This window comes from Salvia splendens, chromosome 19, assembly GCF_004379255.2.
Source record: "Salvia splendens isolate huo1 chromosome 19, SspV2, whole genome shotgun sequence".
Taxonomy (NCBI): Eukaryota; Viridiplantae; Streptophyta; class Magnoliopsida; order Lamiales; family Lamiaceae; genus Salvia; species Salvia splendens.
In genome coordinates, this window is record NC_056050.1 from 11,022,415 (window position 1) to 11,040,118 (window position 17,704).

The window sequence follows — 17,704 nt, forward strand, 5'->3', positions numbered from 1 at the left end:
CTCGCGCATGATTTAATATAATAGCATCCTAGCCCCGCTAGATATTAATCACCACTACCCAATATACCAGGATTCTTGGGTTACGAAATACCCGCACCTATTGGTAAGTCAAAGTAGTGCATAATCAATATCGTATGGTCAATGCTAACGTACATTGATTAATAAATTAATTATCAAGACCTCGTCTTTCAGTAGATAGCAGAAAGACTCGTCTTGCCGTTAGATCCAATTTAGTGCTATACCACACAATGTCATCTTATTTCAGTAAGGCTTAGAAATATTCGGACTGACATTGCAACCTTGCACGATAGGTAGTCTAGGCCTATCTAGGTTGTGAAATTCTTATTTTTCTTTGTTCAGAACTAACCGTGTTACCATAAAGTGGACGACGCCCACAACCAGTCTACTAAACAAAGACTTAGACTTTGTTACGTTGCTTATACATTTAAATATGCAATAAACATCCATTAAATGTAAAACATAACAACATTATGACAAAAATAATCTATTGCATTCATTGGAAAATAACGTATAGAGTTTTACAGTATTCAATCACTCGAAAGAAGATTTATAGTATACAAACTCTAACACCTTCACTCTCAAGCCTTTTCTCTCTCTCTCGTTCTTTTTTTCTACTAATTTGACTTAAGCTCATCGAACAGGGGACTTTTCCATACACATTAAGAGGCTCATGTGAGAAATGAAAAGAAGAGGATGTAGTCAAACGACTTGATGGTATACCTATTTGGTTTGTGTCAACACCACCCTGTCGATAGGTAGGCCTCAACCGAGCTCTATGTGGGACTTCTTCCTCAATTGGCCTCTCAAACCCCTTATGGCAAACATGATCTCTCACCCTCATAGAATACCACTCTCCATGAGACTTGGGAGCTCATTTCCCATTACTTCCCCTATCAAGTCCATCTCCATGGCACCTTGATTCATAGTCACCTCTTTCATCAACATTCATTCCACACTCCTTGCCAACAAACTCCCTATGGCCTCCATTGCCCGTCGACACTACATGTTCTATACCGGAAGCTTTAAGTTGTAGGTGGTCACTTTTAGGAATGGCGGTTCTCAATGCACGGATCTTCTTTAAGGATCCAACTAAGATATTTTGATTGGCTTTCCATCGGGTTTCCATCTGGGCACCGCTCTCCATCACCTCACCCCGGATCCCATGCTTAAGATCCTCCATCATCTTACCCATTATGCTCAAAAAGTCTCCCTCGGGAGTAGTGTTATGACAGTATAGAACAATTGTGTAATCGAAGTAAACAGAAATGTAAAGAAGACATAGATTTACGTGGTTCACCAACGTTGCGTTGGCTACGTCCAAGGGTGAAAACGAAGAACAAATATTATTCAGAGTGGTTTCAGATTACAGAGTTTTGTGCCCTACTCCTATATAAATAGGCAGACGGACGACGGGCTAGGCCTAATACAAAATTAAGGCCTAAAACAGAAACATGTCGGCAAACTATACAGATTCAAGGCATACTAACAAATGGTATCAGAGTGGGGTCGACTGCGTCTGATCTGTTCCTGATGTGATCTGGTTTGAGGTGGAGGTTTGTTATGTACAAACCCATCTCACATTGGGAGTCAGAGGGAAGTTGGAAGGTATATATAATCATGTCCAACCCCTAATTAGTTTGAGGCCTTTTGGGAGTGACACAAAAACAAATTCGTGCGGGCTTGACCCAAAGCGGACAATATCAAACTAATACTGGAGACGCCGACAATCCTAACAAGTAGTATCATAGCCAGGTTGGCGTCGGGTCTTGTCTGAGAGACCCATGTTCGAGTGGGGCCGACAATCTTGACAAGTCTGAGTCGGGCCCGTAATGTGTCTCGATGTGGTCTCGGTTTGAGGGGGAGGTTTGTTGAGTACAAACCCATCCCACATCGGAAATCCGAGGGAAGTTGGAAGGTGTATATAATCATGTCCAACCCCTAATTAGTTTGAGGCCTTTTGGAAGTGAACCATAATCAAATTCGTGCGGGCTTGACCCAAAGCAGACAATATCAAACTAATACCACCGACGCCAACAATCCTGACAAGTAGGATGGCTCATGCTTGTTTCCTCCCCCTCTGCAGTTGTCCCAACCATTTTGTTAGACCGGGTGATAGGAGGCATAGTGTCACGACCGCCCTTTAGGGTTAATAAAAGTGGGCGATCGTGATTAAGGGACTTAATGAACAGACATAGAAAACTAGGGTTTCAATAAAGGTTTGACCAAGAATTTATGTTTAATAAATAAACGACCAAGGGTATTTATGTTTAATAAATGAATAGACTAAAGGTTTGACATTATTCAAAAGATAACGAGTTTTCAACATCCAATTAAACAGTTGCAAAGTTTAACGAAAGTAAGTAAAGAAAACATCACAGCGGAAGCATCCAAGAGAAGAGTGAAGTCATGTGTGAGGACACAACAATACTCGGAGTTTCAAAACAACCATAGTATATTATTAATTCTGCTCAACACCACCAACCACTCGTCGCCGCTCAACCTGCACATAGGGAAAACACATGCAGGGCTGAGTACTATAAAAATACTCAGTGGCTCATGCCGAAAACATTTTAAAGAAGAGTATATGTTATCATGCCATATGTAAGTAACCATCGGGGTTTTAACTTTAGAAAAAGCCCGAGGCACCCAAAATATTTTCCATTGTTCAAAATAGCGACTGCGCAGTCATTTTCCCATAGACGTCAACCATATCTGCCAATACATGACAAGGAATGCGGCCGCAAACCAGGTCACTAGACCGGCCAGCCCGTACGCTAGCACACGGTCTACCATAGGTGTACACTAATCCAAGTAGGGTTTGCGGCCCTACGAGGACCCGAATTCGATTTATATAATAGTGGCAAAAGCCACATCAGATAGGCACGTAAAAACAAATCAAGGCATGATAATCGTAGTTATTTCCATCGATAAAACATTAGGACATAGTCCTTATTTAAAAGAGAGCCCACCTCGACCGTTTAGATTTCAAGTACTGCTTTCTCTTTGTTATCACACTTCGCGCACGCGTTATCACCTTTAGATGATATGTATTACCAATTAGTCACAAACATTGACTTAATATTATGCATGTCCTCGACGGTTCCCTTTTCCCCAACAACATATGGAAATCACATCATAGCATACATCTTTGAATAACACATCACTTCATCATAGAGTGGTTATTTAATCCATATATAAATCATGTATATCACTTATATCATAACAATATAGTCATCTTGTAAAGATAAAAATCTGGCAGAACTGCGCAACCTTTTTGTAAAAATCATTAAAAATTCACCCGACTGCCGTTGGAGCTAAAACTTTACCACAATTCAGTAGACTCATCAAATAACTTTCAGTTTAAATTTCATATCAATATACCCCTTTTAGGTCGGTCAATTCGAAAACGTAACCTACTGGTCGAGAAAATATTTTCTGGCAGAGTTGCACAGTCAACTTCAAAAATTCACTAAAAATTCATATTTTGTCCAAAAGGGTTGAAATTCACACCCAACACAGAAGACATAATGAAGTTTACTCAGGAAAAAGAATCGATCAAAACGGAGTTCATTTGATCGGTCAAATACGTGTCGGAACCTACTGTCCGAACTCACAGTTTTTCATGCTTTTAAATCCGAATTAGGGTTTTATCCCCATTTATTCAAACATAATCTTTTCATGCTTTGAACACACAAACATGCTTGAAAGAGTCATCACCCTCATGTTTTTCACATAATCACACATCATTCACCAATGATTCATTAATTCATCATACAATTGCATTCTAGACGCATACACACATACAAATACAAATTCCCACCGATTAAACCCTTAGATTTGAATTTCCCGCACTCGGTAGAAACAAATGTAACTCTTGATTCTTCAACAAACTCTTGGCAAATTGAAAGGATCTTGAGTAGAGTAGAAGAACAAGTGGGAGAGGAGATGGAGAAGAGAGAATGGCGTGAGGGAGAGGGAGGAGGCGTGTGAGTGTGGTGGCTAGGGTTAGGAGTCTTTTATTTATAGAGTTTAGGGAATAGAATAAACTACTATTAATTCAAAGATTTGGGTAATTAATTTGAGAGGGATTTGGGGAGATTTGATGGGGAGAGTGGCGTGAGTTTTGGGGAGAAATAAGGAGGATTTTCAAAAATCATGGCTATTTAATTAGCCTCTGATTTAATTTGGTGTTTTCACGGAGTAGAATAAAATAATACGGAGCAGAAAATTAATAAAAATCCCCCCACATAATATGGTAGTAGGCGTGTGGTTCACTCTCCCACAAGGAAAATTTTCCAAATCTTTAATAAATTAAGGTAAGGAAAGATTTGCTAGGATGTTCCAATTAAATCATGGAAAGAAATAATTAAGGGATCAAAATAAATAATTAATAATTTCCTCCTCCCAAAAATTAGGAGATTTCGAAATCTCCCTTAGAAAAATAATAGAGATCGGTTTTTATCAAGAATAAATAAGGTAATTAGGCTTTAGGATTTAATTTGGATAATCATCCCAAAACAAATAATTAAATCCAAGAAAAAGAATTCCTCTCCAATAATTAGTAGTGGTCGAAATTTTCTCCATAAAAGGGCAAAGTAATTATTTATGATCCTAATTAAATCTCACTCCCCTTAAATATAATTTACCGCAATATATATTTCATTCCACATCAAATACTTAAAGCCACGTCATAAGATCAACGAAATTGACTCGGTCAAATCAAAATTAGGTCACCAAATCAATCACATAACAAGTCGTCATTTAATTCGTGACAATAAAAGAAAATAAATGCAATCGTCTTAGGGTTCAAAAATTAGGGTTCGAAAAGTGTGGCGTCACACATAGAGTAAATACCTACAGATAAAATAAACACTTGGAACTAGTCCTAGAGGTTAGTAATAAAAGAAAAGAGAATTTAAGAAGATGAACTCAACCTCAATGTCCCACCCCACAAAACACTCCCCAATATCTCTCGACAAAGACTTAGAATATCGTGAGAGTCTGGTTCACTCACACTCACAAGCTCCAACTCCTAACTATAGATGCGTATGTATGATCAATGAAGGTTTACCTCTCAAACTTGTGAAGCAAGTAGTATAGTCATTCAAGAACAAACATACTTAGCAAGTTGAAGATAAGGTTCAAGAGTTAGAGCAACACACACAAGCCATATAAAAGAGCAGAAAAAGTAATAAGCATGGACTGATTTTGGGAAATTTTTAATATATAGCTACCCACCCCCAAAGTGGATGAAATTTTGTAAAGAGACTCAATATCAAGTGTATTTCAAGGAAAAAGTAAGTCCCTACATTCAGATTATGTAATAGTGTATGAATTTGCCCTTTTCCCCAGCTATGCAAAAACATGGTATATGCATTTAATTTTGTGGGTAATTAGCTAACACGTTAGAGGTTCTTCATGACAAAATTCAGCCCAATCCAACAACAATTGATCTCCCTGCTCATCATTCACATATAGGTCAAAAACAAAGGAAACACAATAGATCAAACATGTAGTGGGTACTAAGCTCTAGATACCAAAGGATGTGGATCCATATTGATTGTGATTCATTAACCCAAGATTTATACCCTTTGATGATGTTTGATCTTCAATTGTAACACAAAAACACAAAAACAATAAAGGATAGGGTGGATCTAGCCTTCAAAAACTAGACCCCAAAAGGATTTGATGGGAGACAAGAGGTGAAGAAAAGTGAATTTGATATTAGCTGAATCCATTGATGTAGAAAACACTCTAAGCAATCTTCAACATGCTAGATTCAACTGATGGCTCCACCACTCAAAGGAATTCACAAGACCTTTGATGCGTAATTATACTTGATCATCAAGAGGAAACAAATCTCTCAAGCATCTATTTTCATCAAAGTCTAACTATGAAAAATGAGGAAAAATACTATTTAAAATTGGGTACCCGCTGGGGCAGAATGGGGTCCGAAAATGACACCCGGCCGGGTGGTTTATCCTCCTTGAAATTCACCCGGCCGAGTGGAACTTTTCTGCATTGCGCGGCTTTCGTAAAACGACCATAACTCCCTCCATCGGACTCCAATTGAGGCGTGCAAGGTACCCAAGCGTTTCAACTGCTCAAGGACAGGCTAGTATCTGCCCCAATTATTCGAGCACCCGACTGGAATCACCCCTTCGAGGTGATGTGTGATGCTAGCGACTATGTAGTACGGACTGTTTTTGGGTCAGAGGATAGATGGAAAGAGCTACGTTATATTCTACGCCTCAAAGACTCTAAATCCGGCACAAATGAATTATGACACAACTAAGAAAGAGATGCTAGTCATCGTATACTCCTTTGAAAAATTCCGTCCCTATCTGCTTGGGTCAAAAGTCATTGTTTTTACTGACCACGTAGCGATCAAGTACTTGTTGGCAAAGGAGTCTAAATCCAGGTTGATTCATTGGGTGTTTTTGCTACAAGAGTTTAATTAGGAAGCGAAAGATAAAGCAGGGACAGAAAACAAAGTCGTTGATCACTTGAGCAGGATAGCCCAAGGGGAAAATGACGAGGTTATTCCTGACACCTTTCCTGAAGAGCATTTGTACTGTATTGTGACACCGGCCGCCTTGATCAGTTTGGCAAGTGATTTTCATCCAATTGATCGAGCGGAATCTACGAATGAAGTAGTGTTACGCTCGGATTTTGCAGCATTTTAAGGCCATTATTTGGTCCGTTATGGGTATCAAAGTTGCATTACATGTTCATTATTTGCATATTTTATACGTTTTGGTATTTTAACTTGTTTTAGGAGAAATGTACAGACTATAGCTAAAAAAGGGCATAAAAACATCAAAGTTCGGAAGCTAAAGCAGAAGGCAACCCAGCGGACCGCTGGCATACGCCTGCGGTTGCTGAAAACCATTCTAAAACGTTCTGACTCTCTCCATCGTTCGTTTGGCCTGATCGCGCATGACAACCTCTGTTCAAACTCATTTTTCCGGCGATTTTGAAATACGATCAGAGCGTGCAACATACCATTCTCTTCTTGATCATCTCAATAGAAGTTCTGTGGAGAAAGTTATAGCCATTCTACCAAAGTCACGCAAAGTTGTCAAGTGCAGAATTTTAGGCGGAAATTTAAGGAAGGAAAGAAGATATTACCTTGTGTAGCACCCCGAAAAATTTGTGACTTTTGTTTTCATTAATGTGGATGTTGAATGAGAATTTCTTTTATGAAATTTATTTGTTCTTGGTAATTGAGTTAATTATGTGAAATAAGTTGTTGTGAGATATGTGGAATAAGGGTGAATTATGTTCCAATGTGTGGATTAAATTAAATGGGATCATGCATATTTGTTCTAGCCATTTTTGTTGGAATTTTCGGCCCTCTTACTTATTAGAAATAATATTTTCTTTCTTGGATTTAATTAATTGTTTTGAGATATTTATCCAAATTAAATCCAAAACCAAAATACCTCTAATTTATTCTACATAATTTTCAACCCTTGCCCCATACCTTGGGATTTTTGAAAATCTCCTATTGTTTAGGAGAAGGAAATATTTTGCATATTTAATTGGTACTTTGTTTATTTCCTTCCTTGAATTAAAATCCAATTAAATCTCTCCACATCCTACTTTAATTAGGATTTGACTATTTCCATCTTTAAGACCATATAATTTTTGCCCCATATGCATTTCATTTTCGCTGTGGGATTAAATTAACTGTTACCTATTTTTTGGGAGTCTTTCCCACAAGAAATTATCAAATTTAAATCCTATTCCTACTTAATTGGAGGATTTAAATATTTCCTTTGACTACTCCCTATTTTACACCCCCCCCCCCCCCATTTTTTTCCTACTTGGTGAATTCTTGGATTATTTTGTTACCTTATTTATTCGATGCTCAATATCTTTTTACCTAATTTGTGAGTATATTTTCTCCAAGTAAATACCAAATCAATTTATATGCTAATTAAATAGCATAATTTCGAAAACCCTTTCCCCCACACTACACGTCTATTTTTTATTTAAATTGTGGGATTTATTCATTGACTTCTATTTTATTCTCCTACAATTTTAATTCAAAAAAACCCTAACCCTAACCCCTCATTTTCACCCCTCCCTCTCTCCCACGCCTCCCCCACAAGCCTCCCTCCCTCTCTTCTCCCTCTCAACAAATCCTTCACCAATTCCTTGTTCTTGCTTCGTTTTGGAGTTGGAAACTCAAGATTCATCGAAGAATCGCATCATTCGTCATTCCTACCGATTGTTTTTCAATGGAAAGGTATACTTTGATTCATCCCTCTCATTCTTCCCATTGAATCCATAATTCTTGAACCCCTCATGCATATAGTGAGTGGAGAATCGTAGATCTAAGAATTAATTGGTTTGGAAGGATGGTTGCACAAGAATATGTGTGTGTGCGCGCGTATGTACGAGTGTGTGTAAGTGTGTGGATGAATCGTCTGTGAATGTTATGTGTGAAAAGGAAAGCATGGTTGTAATCTCGTTTTTGAAGCATGAATATGTGTTGGAAGCATGAATATGTATGTGTGAATGTATGATAGACAAACTAAGGTTTGTGAATGTTGAGCATAAAAACTGTTGTGTTCGGACAGTAGGTTCCGACGAGTTTTTGACCAATCAAACGATCTTATTTTGATACGAATTTCAGCTTCTTTTGATGACGTATGAATTTATAATTGTCACGACCGCCCATACTAGGGGTACGATAAACGAGGAGATCTTGACCACGGGATAACAATAAAGACAACATTTAAGAATAACAGTTTATACGAAAAACTTAATTAGCTTAAAAGAATAATATTTTAGTTTAAAGAAACTTAATGTCATAAATTCATTATTAATTAGCAAAGACTTATAGCAAACAATTTTTTCAAAGGAAGCGGCGGGGAAAAATTAATATCAAAATCCAATTAATTTCCAAAAGAACAATGGTTTTAGTTTACGAAAAACCATTTTAGAGTACTTGACATGCCAAAAGTAGTACGAAGTAAAATAAAGTCTTGAGGCATAGTTCAAAAATATAGCAGCGGAAATAAGGTTGTAAAGAGAGTCAAGGATGACGCCTATGTATGAAGACACAACGCATCCAAATTCCCTAGGCCGACTCAACATCCACCGCAACATCCCGCTCAACCTGCACATAGGGAAAACACATGCAGGGCTGAGTACTTGTTGGACTCAATGGGCTCATGCCGAAAACATTTTATATAGTTATGTCATCTATACCAGTGATCTCGAGTTTTATATGTAGTTAAGAAATATCACGAGAACACAAAAATATTTCAAAGTCTGGCCATACAATCAAATCTCCCCACTTCCTCATCAATCCATCAATCACAATCATCATATCACAGTGCGACGAAAGTGTGGCCACACTATTCGCCCACGAGACCGGCCGACTAGCAAGGACGGCTCACGATCCCACCAGTGTACACAGCTTGATAGGGTTTGCGGCCCTACTCAGACCCGAATTCGTTTCACAACACAACTATATAGCCTAACGGAGCAAGCTCAGACGAACTAGGCATCATAAAACAATCTCACAAAGAAAAACAACATGGCATGACATAACAAGTTAAACCACCTTTATAACACCATATCATATTTTCGGAAAATAGAAATATTTGTAAAAGAAAGCCTACCTCGTTTGCTTAAACAATTCAATATCCAACTTAAGGCAACCCTCGTTCCTTGTGCTCACGTACACACAATCCCCTTGCCAACACCACAACACAATCAGCCTTCCATTAATCCAAATTAATATGCATATCCTATCGTTCCTTTCATCGTTCTCTTAAATTACCCATCCCAACATTCATCAACATAAGGAAAAACATGTCATAATATTTCTCAACGTATCACACATAATCACGACATAGGACACATTCCTTAATCATACATGCGTCATATAATTCACCCAAACTTGACAACAAGTGATATTTCCACATAACCACAAATCTGGCAGAACGGTGCGGTTGGTTTGTAAAAATCACCAAAAATCCATCCGACCTCATATGAAGCTAAATTTGGTCACAACACAGTAGACACATTCAAGTTCATCCAGTTAAAATTTCACACCAAAATCATGTCGTTTGGTCAGTCAAAACAACAATGCAACTCTCTGGCCGGAACACAAAAATTCTGGCAGCACTGCGCAGTTCAATTGAAAAATTTACCAAAAATTCATCCGATGCCCAGTGAGGCTGAAATTTTCATACAACACAGAAGACACTTCAAATTTCATCCAGTTAAAAATTCACATCCAAAATGAGGCCATTTGGTCGGTCAAATAGGAAACGAAACTTTCTGGGCAAGAATACAAGTTTCAGGCTACAAAATTTCGAACACCAAAATAAGATCGTTTGGTCAATCAAACACATGTCGGAATCCACTGTCCGAACACCACAATTTCTTTTTTTTTTTTTTTTTTAAATTAACTTCATATATTTATATCATATATATGAAGGAAGAAATTACAAATCAACTCCTATAACAAGGAGGAAAGACAAATTACGCCACCCAGGGTTCGAACTCGAGACCTCCAGGATGGACGCGGTATCCAGCACCCTTTACCGCTAGGCCAAGGGGCTTGGATATCCGAACACCACAATTTCCAGGCTTCAAAATTTCAAAATTAGGGTTTCCTCCTCATTCATCCAAACACAAATTTTCATGCTTCCAACACACAATCATGCTTCAAAAGGTTCTCACAATCATGTTCTCATATATTCACACATCAATCACCAATTATTCATCCAAACTTCACACATATTCATTCAAAATCGAATATTCACAATTTTTCTCATACAAAACATAAATTCCCACCGATTAATTATGCGATCTATGATTCCTACACTCACTATATGCATGAGAGAATCAAGAACAAGGTTCAATGGAGAAGATGAGGAAAAAATTTTAGTTATACCTTCTTGAATCAAAAATCAAACGGTAGAAGCAAGGATTGATGCGATTCGTCGGGAACTCTTGAAAATTCCAACTCCAAGGGATGCAAGAACATGGATGGAAGAAATTTTGGAGAGGATGAAGAGAGAGAGGAGAGGGAGGCGTGTGAAGAGAGGGAGAGGAGGGAGAGGGACGAAAAATGAGGAGGGATGGGGGCTAGGGTTTAATTTATGTGATTATAAAGTCCTAGGTTTAATCCCACAAAAATTAATTAATTGTGGAGGAATAAAATAGAGGCCAATAATAAAATCCCACAATTAAAAGGAAGGCAAGTTTTCGAAAATTATGGCTAAAAATTCAATAAGGAATTTATTTGGTATTTACTTGGAGAGGAATAGATTCACAATTTAGGAAATAAAATAATGAATATTCCATAAACAAGGGAACAAAATAAATTAAATCTCCAAGTAGGAAATTGATAAGGCTAATTTCATGCATAGGTCTAGGGCTTTAATTCGTGAAATTTCTGGGTCTAACGCACGTTTTAAGCCAGGTGTGTGAAGATTTTTCGCCAGGTCCAGGAAAGGAGGAGGACAGTTGCGTGGACCTAGGAAATAGGCGCATGAGTGGACATTATGCGGAAAATTGCTTGACGGAGGAAACCTCGGAGTTGAAGGGTAGAATAGAGATTTCTACGAAGACTCTAGAAGGCTATGTCCGCATCTATAAAAGGGAGAACCATGCACGCTGGAGGGATCTTCTGGGTTGGAGGCCTCGCTAACAGCCTGTAGCTTAGTTCACTTTTCACACACTTGGGTTCTTTTCGTGGGGAGATTCAGGGTTCGCACCGGGGTTCATGTTTAGTTTTCTTTGAAGCTATTGTGGGTTGTAACACCGTCCTTCTGTGGGGCGAAGGAACAATTTAATTTCTGCTTTCATACTTTCCTGATTTCGCCGAGCTTCGCTGTTCGAAGCTCGGAGCTCTATTTGTTTATTTTGCCGAATATTCTCTAATTTTAATGCAAGTTTGATTTTCTGTTACGTTGATTTTCAGAATTTTGGAGTAGGATTGTTCAAGTTGGATGCGTTTCGTAGTTGTTTTCTGAATTTATGCAGGTTTGCAGTTGGATCTGGGTGATCGGAGTCTATTTGTGGATAAATCGGAGGGTTGAGTTCGCTGGAGTTGTGGAGTTGTTTGTGGTTGTTTGAATTCGGAGTTGATCTGAGCAGATCTGTGAAAACCGGAGTTATGGAGTCGGTTGTGTCGGTTGTTGGGTTCGGATCACTTAGATCCGGAGTGGATTAAGCATCCGACGTGAATCTGAGTAAGATTGATTTAATTTCATGCCTAGTTTACGTGTTTTCATTTTATTTCGCCTAGTTTACGTAGATCTAATGTATTTCCGGTTCATAGCAAGTTTCCAGCATCCAAATCTTTATATTCTGTTCGAATCTAGATATATGCTCTGTTTTCTCCATTTGCGTGCTTGAATCGGTAAGGAAATTGCATGTCGTTGTTAGTTGGAGCATGAGTTTGTTATTTGCAGCTTTAGCCGTACTTGCTATAATTGGAGTCATGGTCCCCGCTGTTTTATTCTCCCTGTCTAGTCCTAATTAGTTAGTCGTCTACTTCATTCAGGAAGCAAAATGTGTCTCTCAGTATTGAAGTCTGATTCTATTACATGTTCTGTGTCCTAGGTCTAGCATTTACATTTCGTGTCTAGGTCTAGAAGTAGTTAAAGTTCTCAACCCTTTTGCGTGGCAGCAGCCGCTTGTTTCCAGAGTCTCTATGCACTACTTCACGAATCCATCTTCATGGGATCGACCCCGCTTCCCTATACTAACTTATAGTATTCAGGTTGAGGGATTTAATATTTTTTTGAAGGGGAGTCGAGTGTGTCCAACGAAAAAAATACTCTGTGTTCTCTTGAGTTCCTGGACCTGGTGATCCAGTGGATTTAAGGAGCGTGGTGTCTTGACCAAGCACTTGCATTAGTTTTCTCTGTGCACACTTGCTTACTCCATAATACACAAACACAACGTTTACCTTCAAATGGCGCCGTTGCCGGGGATGGATGGCGTGCTTTGTGTTAAGTGTTCAGAGTCTGTGGTGTAAATAGTTTTGATTTATTTTCTTTCTCTTTTATTTTTTAGTTTATGAGCAGAGGCTCAAGATCTACCTACTGGAGCAACTCATCTGGGTGGAAGCACGACCAGTTAAATTGGCGGGTTAAGGATACAGTCTCTACTGTGACCACCAGATCAGGGTTTACCACGGGAGATCCATTTCCGAGTGAATTTACTAGCGACGAATCTTGGACGTCGTCAGGACGCAAAGATCCAGAGTCACCACCCGAATCAGAAACAGAGTCAGAAACATGAGAAGTAGAGGAAGTAGTCATGGCGCACGTAGTAGATCTAGATCCAGAGATCGGCTCGCTCACTGCCCATTTATAGCGTATGTAGATTAAGAAATAGACATTTATCAAGACCTTGTCTTTCAGTAGATAGCATAAAGACTCGTCTTGCTGTTAGATCCATTCAGTGCTATACCACACCAACGTCATCTTATTTCAATAAGGCTTAGAAATAATCGGACTGACATTGCAACCTTTCACGATAGATAGCCAAAGCCTATCTAGGTTGTGAAATTCTTCTTTTCTTTTCCAAAGTATTGCTTAGAACCGACTGTAGTACCTTAAACTGAGCGCAGCCCACGACCAGTCTACAAAGCAAAAGACTTAGGCTTTGTTTACTTCTTATGCATTTAAATGTTTATAAAACATCTTATAAACGCACAAGCAAACATAATGTAATAATATATTGATTCTATTCGTGCAAACTGCTCGAATGATACTGAATCGGGTCAAAAGTGGATTGTAGAGTTTTTCCGTACACAAGGAAGATTCTATTCGTGCGAAGTCGCTCGAAACATGCTTTTCAGTATACTAACCCTAACAATCTCACCAATGGTATTTATCCAAGGTGGCCTACTTTTGTGAAGACGCTCAACATGTCGCAAGACCCGAAACGACTCCTTTATGTGCAGCGTCAAGAGGCTACTCGGAAGAGTTCAAAAGAGCTTTTGGGGTCCTTCAAGCCCGATACAACATTGTGAAGACCCCGTCTCGGATGTGGTACGCAAACAATATTATCGACATCATGTACACGTGTATTATCTCGCACAACATGATTGTAGACGACGAAGGACCGAGGGCGGCTAACTTTTTCGACGAGGATGAAGCCGGAAGCTCAACCGCAAGGTCTCCCCCACGCCGAGGTATGCATACTACAATGCATAAGAGGAGCAAAAGAAGATTGACAATACGTGATACCAAAGCCTACATCGAACTACAAGAAGACCTAGTCAAACATATTTGGGCGAAATTTGGTCACTAGTAGTAGATTTTTTTAATTTTCTGAATTTAATTATGTAATTTTTAGTTTATAGGATTTTAATTATGTAATTTTTAATTTTTAGTAATTTGTAATAGTATTTCTGGTATTTTTAATGCATTTTCATTTTGTGGATATGTTTTTAGTAATTAAAGTATTTAAATTGAATAATAGAATGAACGGACTCTTAAATAGTATAAGAACAAGCTATTGCAGAAGAACATGAAATTAAAAATAAAAAATTATGGGTCCGGGTCCCCATTCATATTCCTTGGCAAGAGCATGGACGGAGATATTCTTGTAACTTTTAACAATATGTAATGCGTAGAGAGTATTTGAATTATACTCCCTCCGTCCCGCGTTACTTGAACGTTTCCTTTTCGGCACGGAGATTAAGGAATGAGTGACAGACAAAGTCAAATATTACGGCTATAGGTGATAATTTTTACTAAAAATGGAAAGAGTGCAAATAACTTGGGACGCCCAGAAAGGAAATAAGTGCAAGTAACACGGGACGGAGGGAGTACTTACAATAACTATGGGCCCACAGGAAAATTAGATAGAGAAATGGGTGTCTCTCTGGCCTCTGCTGCGTTTCATGATCCATCCCCCAATTTGATGTGTGATGAGTATTTGTGGAGTACATTGCCAGTTCATTGTACCCAATTCACACAACCCAAAATCATTTCACCATGTTTCTTACGCACTTACCTCTCAAAATCCCATTTCCAAGGGTAATTTTGTTACCAGAGCTTCTGCTGCTTCTGCTCCCCCACTTGGTGGTGATTATTCAGGTAAAATACTTTCATAATTTCAGACCCTATTGTGTGTGTTTTTCACTCTTAGATGGAATTCATGTTCTATATTGTTGAGTGGCAAACTGGGTTGGAGTTCCATTAGTATGTGATTTGTATAAAAATGTTGACGAGAAAGAAGAAACCTAGTCATTGTTGAGTTTTGGAGTATGGCTTGGAATTAATTTCATGGTTACAAAGTGGTGAACAATTTCCTATGCTTTGGCCTTCTTTTTTGCTTATTTCATAACTCAACCCTAGGATTTCTTCTACACCTCATTTTTCACAGAGAAACCAACACAAAAAGCAAGAAGAATTGCTGGAATTGATCAGGATGAGATAGAGGATCCAACTAGTTTGGCTGATTCCGATAGTTGTTTCTGCACATTTAATGGGTTGCAAATACACCACAAGATCTGTGATTCAGAGTTATCAGAAGATACTTTGCAGGAAGGATTGGCTTCACATTCCCCTAACTATAGGAAAAGGCTTAGTTATCCTATGATTTTGTTGCACGGCTTTGGGGCCTCAGTCTATTCGTGGAGCCAAGTAATGAAACCTTTGGCAAAGGCAACTGGTTCTAAAGTTCTTGCATTTGATAGACCGGCCTTCGGATTGACCTCGAGAGTGGCTCCTTCGTCTGGTAGATGCCAAGATTCGAAACCACCCTTGAATCCATACTCAATGATGTTCTCTGTGTTAGCAACAAAGTACTTCATCGATTTCTTGGCTGCAGATAAGGCCATCCTCGTGGGGTAGGTTATGTTTTTCCTGTGCTTTGATGAATAGATACAAATTCTAGACAATAAAAAGCATATGATGTGACTTATATGAAATAAGTTTTCTTCTTGGTAAGAAATGTTTTGAATTTTATTGTTTACACCAACACTTGAAGATTGGCAGGCACTCTGCTGGTGCACTTGTAGCTCTAAACACTTATTTTGAGGCGTCCGAGCGTGTGGCTGCTCTAATCCTTGTTGCTCCAGCAATACTTGCACCTTTTGCTATGAAAGAAAATCAAAAGGGAACTGATGATCAGAATCAGGGAAAGAGCTCAGACTCGAATATGAAGCGCAGTTTTCTTTTCAGGCTTGGCAGAGTGTTATCAGGGCTCACTAAGTATATAATAGAGGCAATAATGTATGTCATAAAAGGGATGGGAGCCATGATAAACTCTCTCTATCAGAAAGCTCTTTCGGCGATCTTGCGCTCTGCATTTGGTGTAACTTTGGTAACCAACTTTTTGACTCTATATTACTATAATGTAGGAATTGTATAGTCATGTTTTGCCTTAAATAATGTTTCAGATTAGGATGATAATTGATAAATTTGGTACACAAGCTGTTCGCTCTGCTTGGTATGATTCGAAACAAATGTCTGGTGATGTCTTACAAGGCTATACAAAAGTGAGTAGTTACTTCGTACTGATTATCAACGAGATGGAGGATTCCTAGTTTCTTTTTGTTCCTGAGCAAAGCCTATGTCTTCTCATATTTGCAGCCGTTAAGGGTGAAAGGCTGGGACCGTGCACTTGCGGAATACACAGTGGCGATGCTGACTGATTCCATGCCCAACTCAAACTACAAGAGGCTCAGCGAAATCTCGTGCCCAGGTTTAGATATAAATATAATTACTCTACTCTCTAAGCCTTTTGATCTACATACTCTCTCAGAGAGAAAAGGGTATGGGGAACTTACAGATATTATATGAGATATAAATTTTTTCACAACCTTGAAATGGGAATTCTACTTATGGGTTAAGTTTGCATGTAAACTGATATGAGTAAAGTTCTTGTTTAATAACTCAGCATCGGCTAATTGCATTCGGTTTTTATAAATAGTTGATGGTGACTTCATATAAATTTCAACAGTTCTGATTGTAACGGGCGACACGGATAGGCTTGTCCCGTCGTGGAATGCCGAAAGGCTCTCACGAGCTATACCAGGATCTACCTTCGAATTAATCAAGAACTGTGGCCACTTGCCCCAAGAAGAAAAGGCAGAAGAATTTCTATCTATCGTAGATAAATTCGTGCAACAAGTCTTTGGCAAGGCTTGTCTGCAGGCAGCGACTTAGAGGTTGGAATTCATTCAGCTATATATCTATGGTCTTTAATTATAAGAAGAGTGCTTGATACTTGTTACTGCTAGTATTGAATGAAGTTCAATAATCTCGTCATTGTCGATTTATTATAATGACTCTTTTGATTATTTATTACAACTCGAGTTTCATTCATTACTTGGGAAGTAGTTAGAGCATATCAGTAAGAATGAACAGATTACACAGGAAGATAGAAGAGATATGTAATGGAATTAAGTTAGCGGAATTCGATCATGCTCAAGCTTGATTTGATTCATTCATTAAGTTGATCATTGACCTTCATTAACTCAAGCTTAATCGAAATATTTTCAAAATATATTTCGATTTTGAGGTATAAAATTACTAAATACGTATTTTCTTTTAGAAATAGATTATTGTATTTGTTATAACATGGTATGTACATTTATGTCTTACAACAAATAAAATTAGTCAAAGACTAAATACAATTATTACAAATATATACCTGTTAAAAGAGCTTTGTTTACTAAATGTTA

The 17,704-nt window shown here is 38.4% G+C and overlaps 1 protein-coding gene across 1 annotated transcript; it reads left to right on the plus strand.

The window, feature by feature from the left end:
- Positions 1–14,901: 14,901 nt before the first annotated feature.
- On the plus strand, positions 14,902–17,345 carry LOC121780255 (2-hydroxy-6-oxononadienedioate/2-hydroxy-6-oxononatrienedioate hydrolase 2-like). Its single transcript, XM_042177797.1, has 6 exons — positions 14,902–15,110; positions 15,400–15,865; positions 16,014–16,341; positions 16,418–16,516; positions 16,611–16,722; positions 16,981–17,345. Exons 1-6 carry the CDS (start codon positions 14,942–14,944, stop codon positions 17,184–17,186), a joined length of 1,380 nt encoding a protein of 459 aa, XP_042033731.1. The 5' UTR covers positions 14,902–14,941; the 3' UTR covers positions 17,187–17,345.
- The last annotated feature ends 359 nt before the right edge of the window (positions 17,346–17,704 follow it).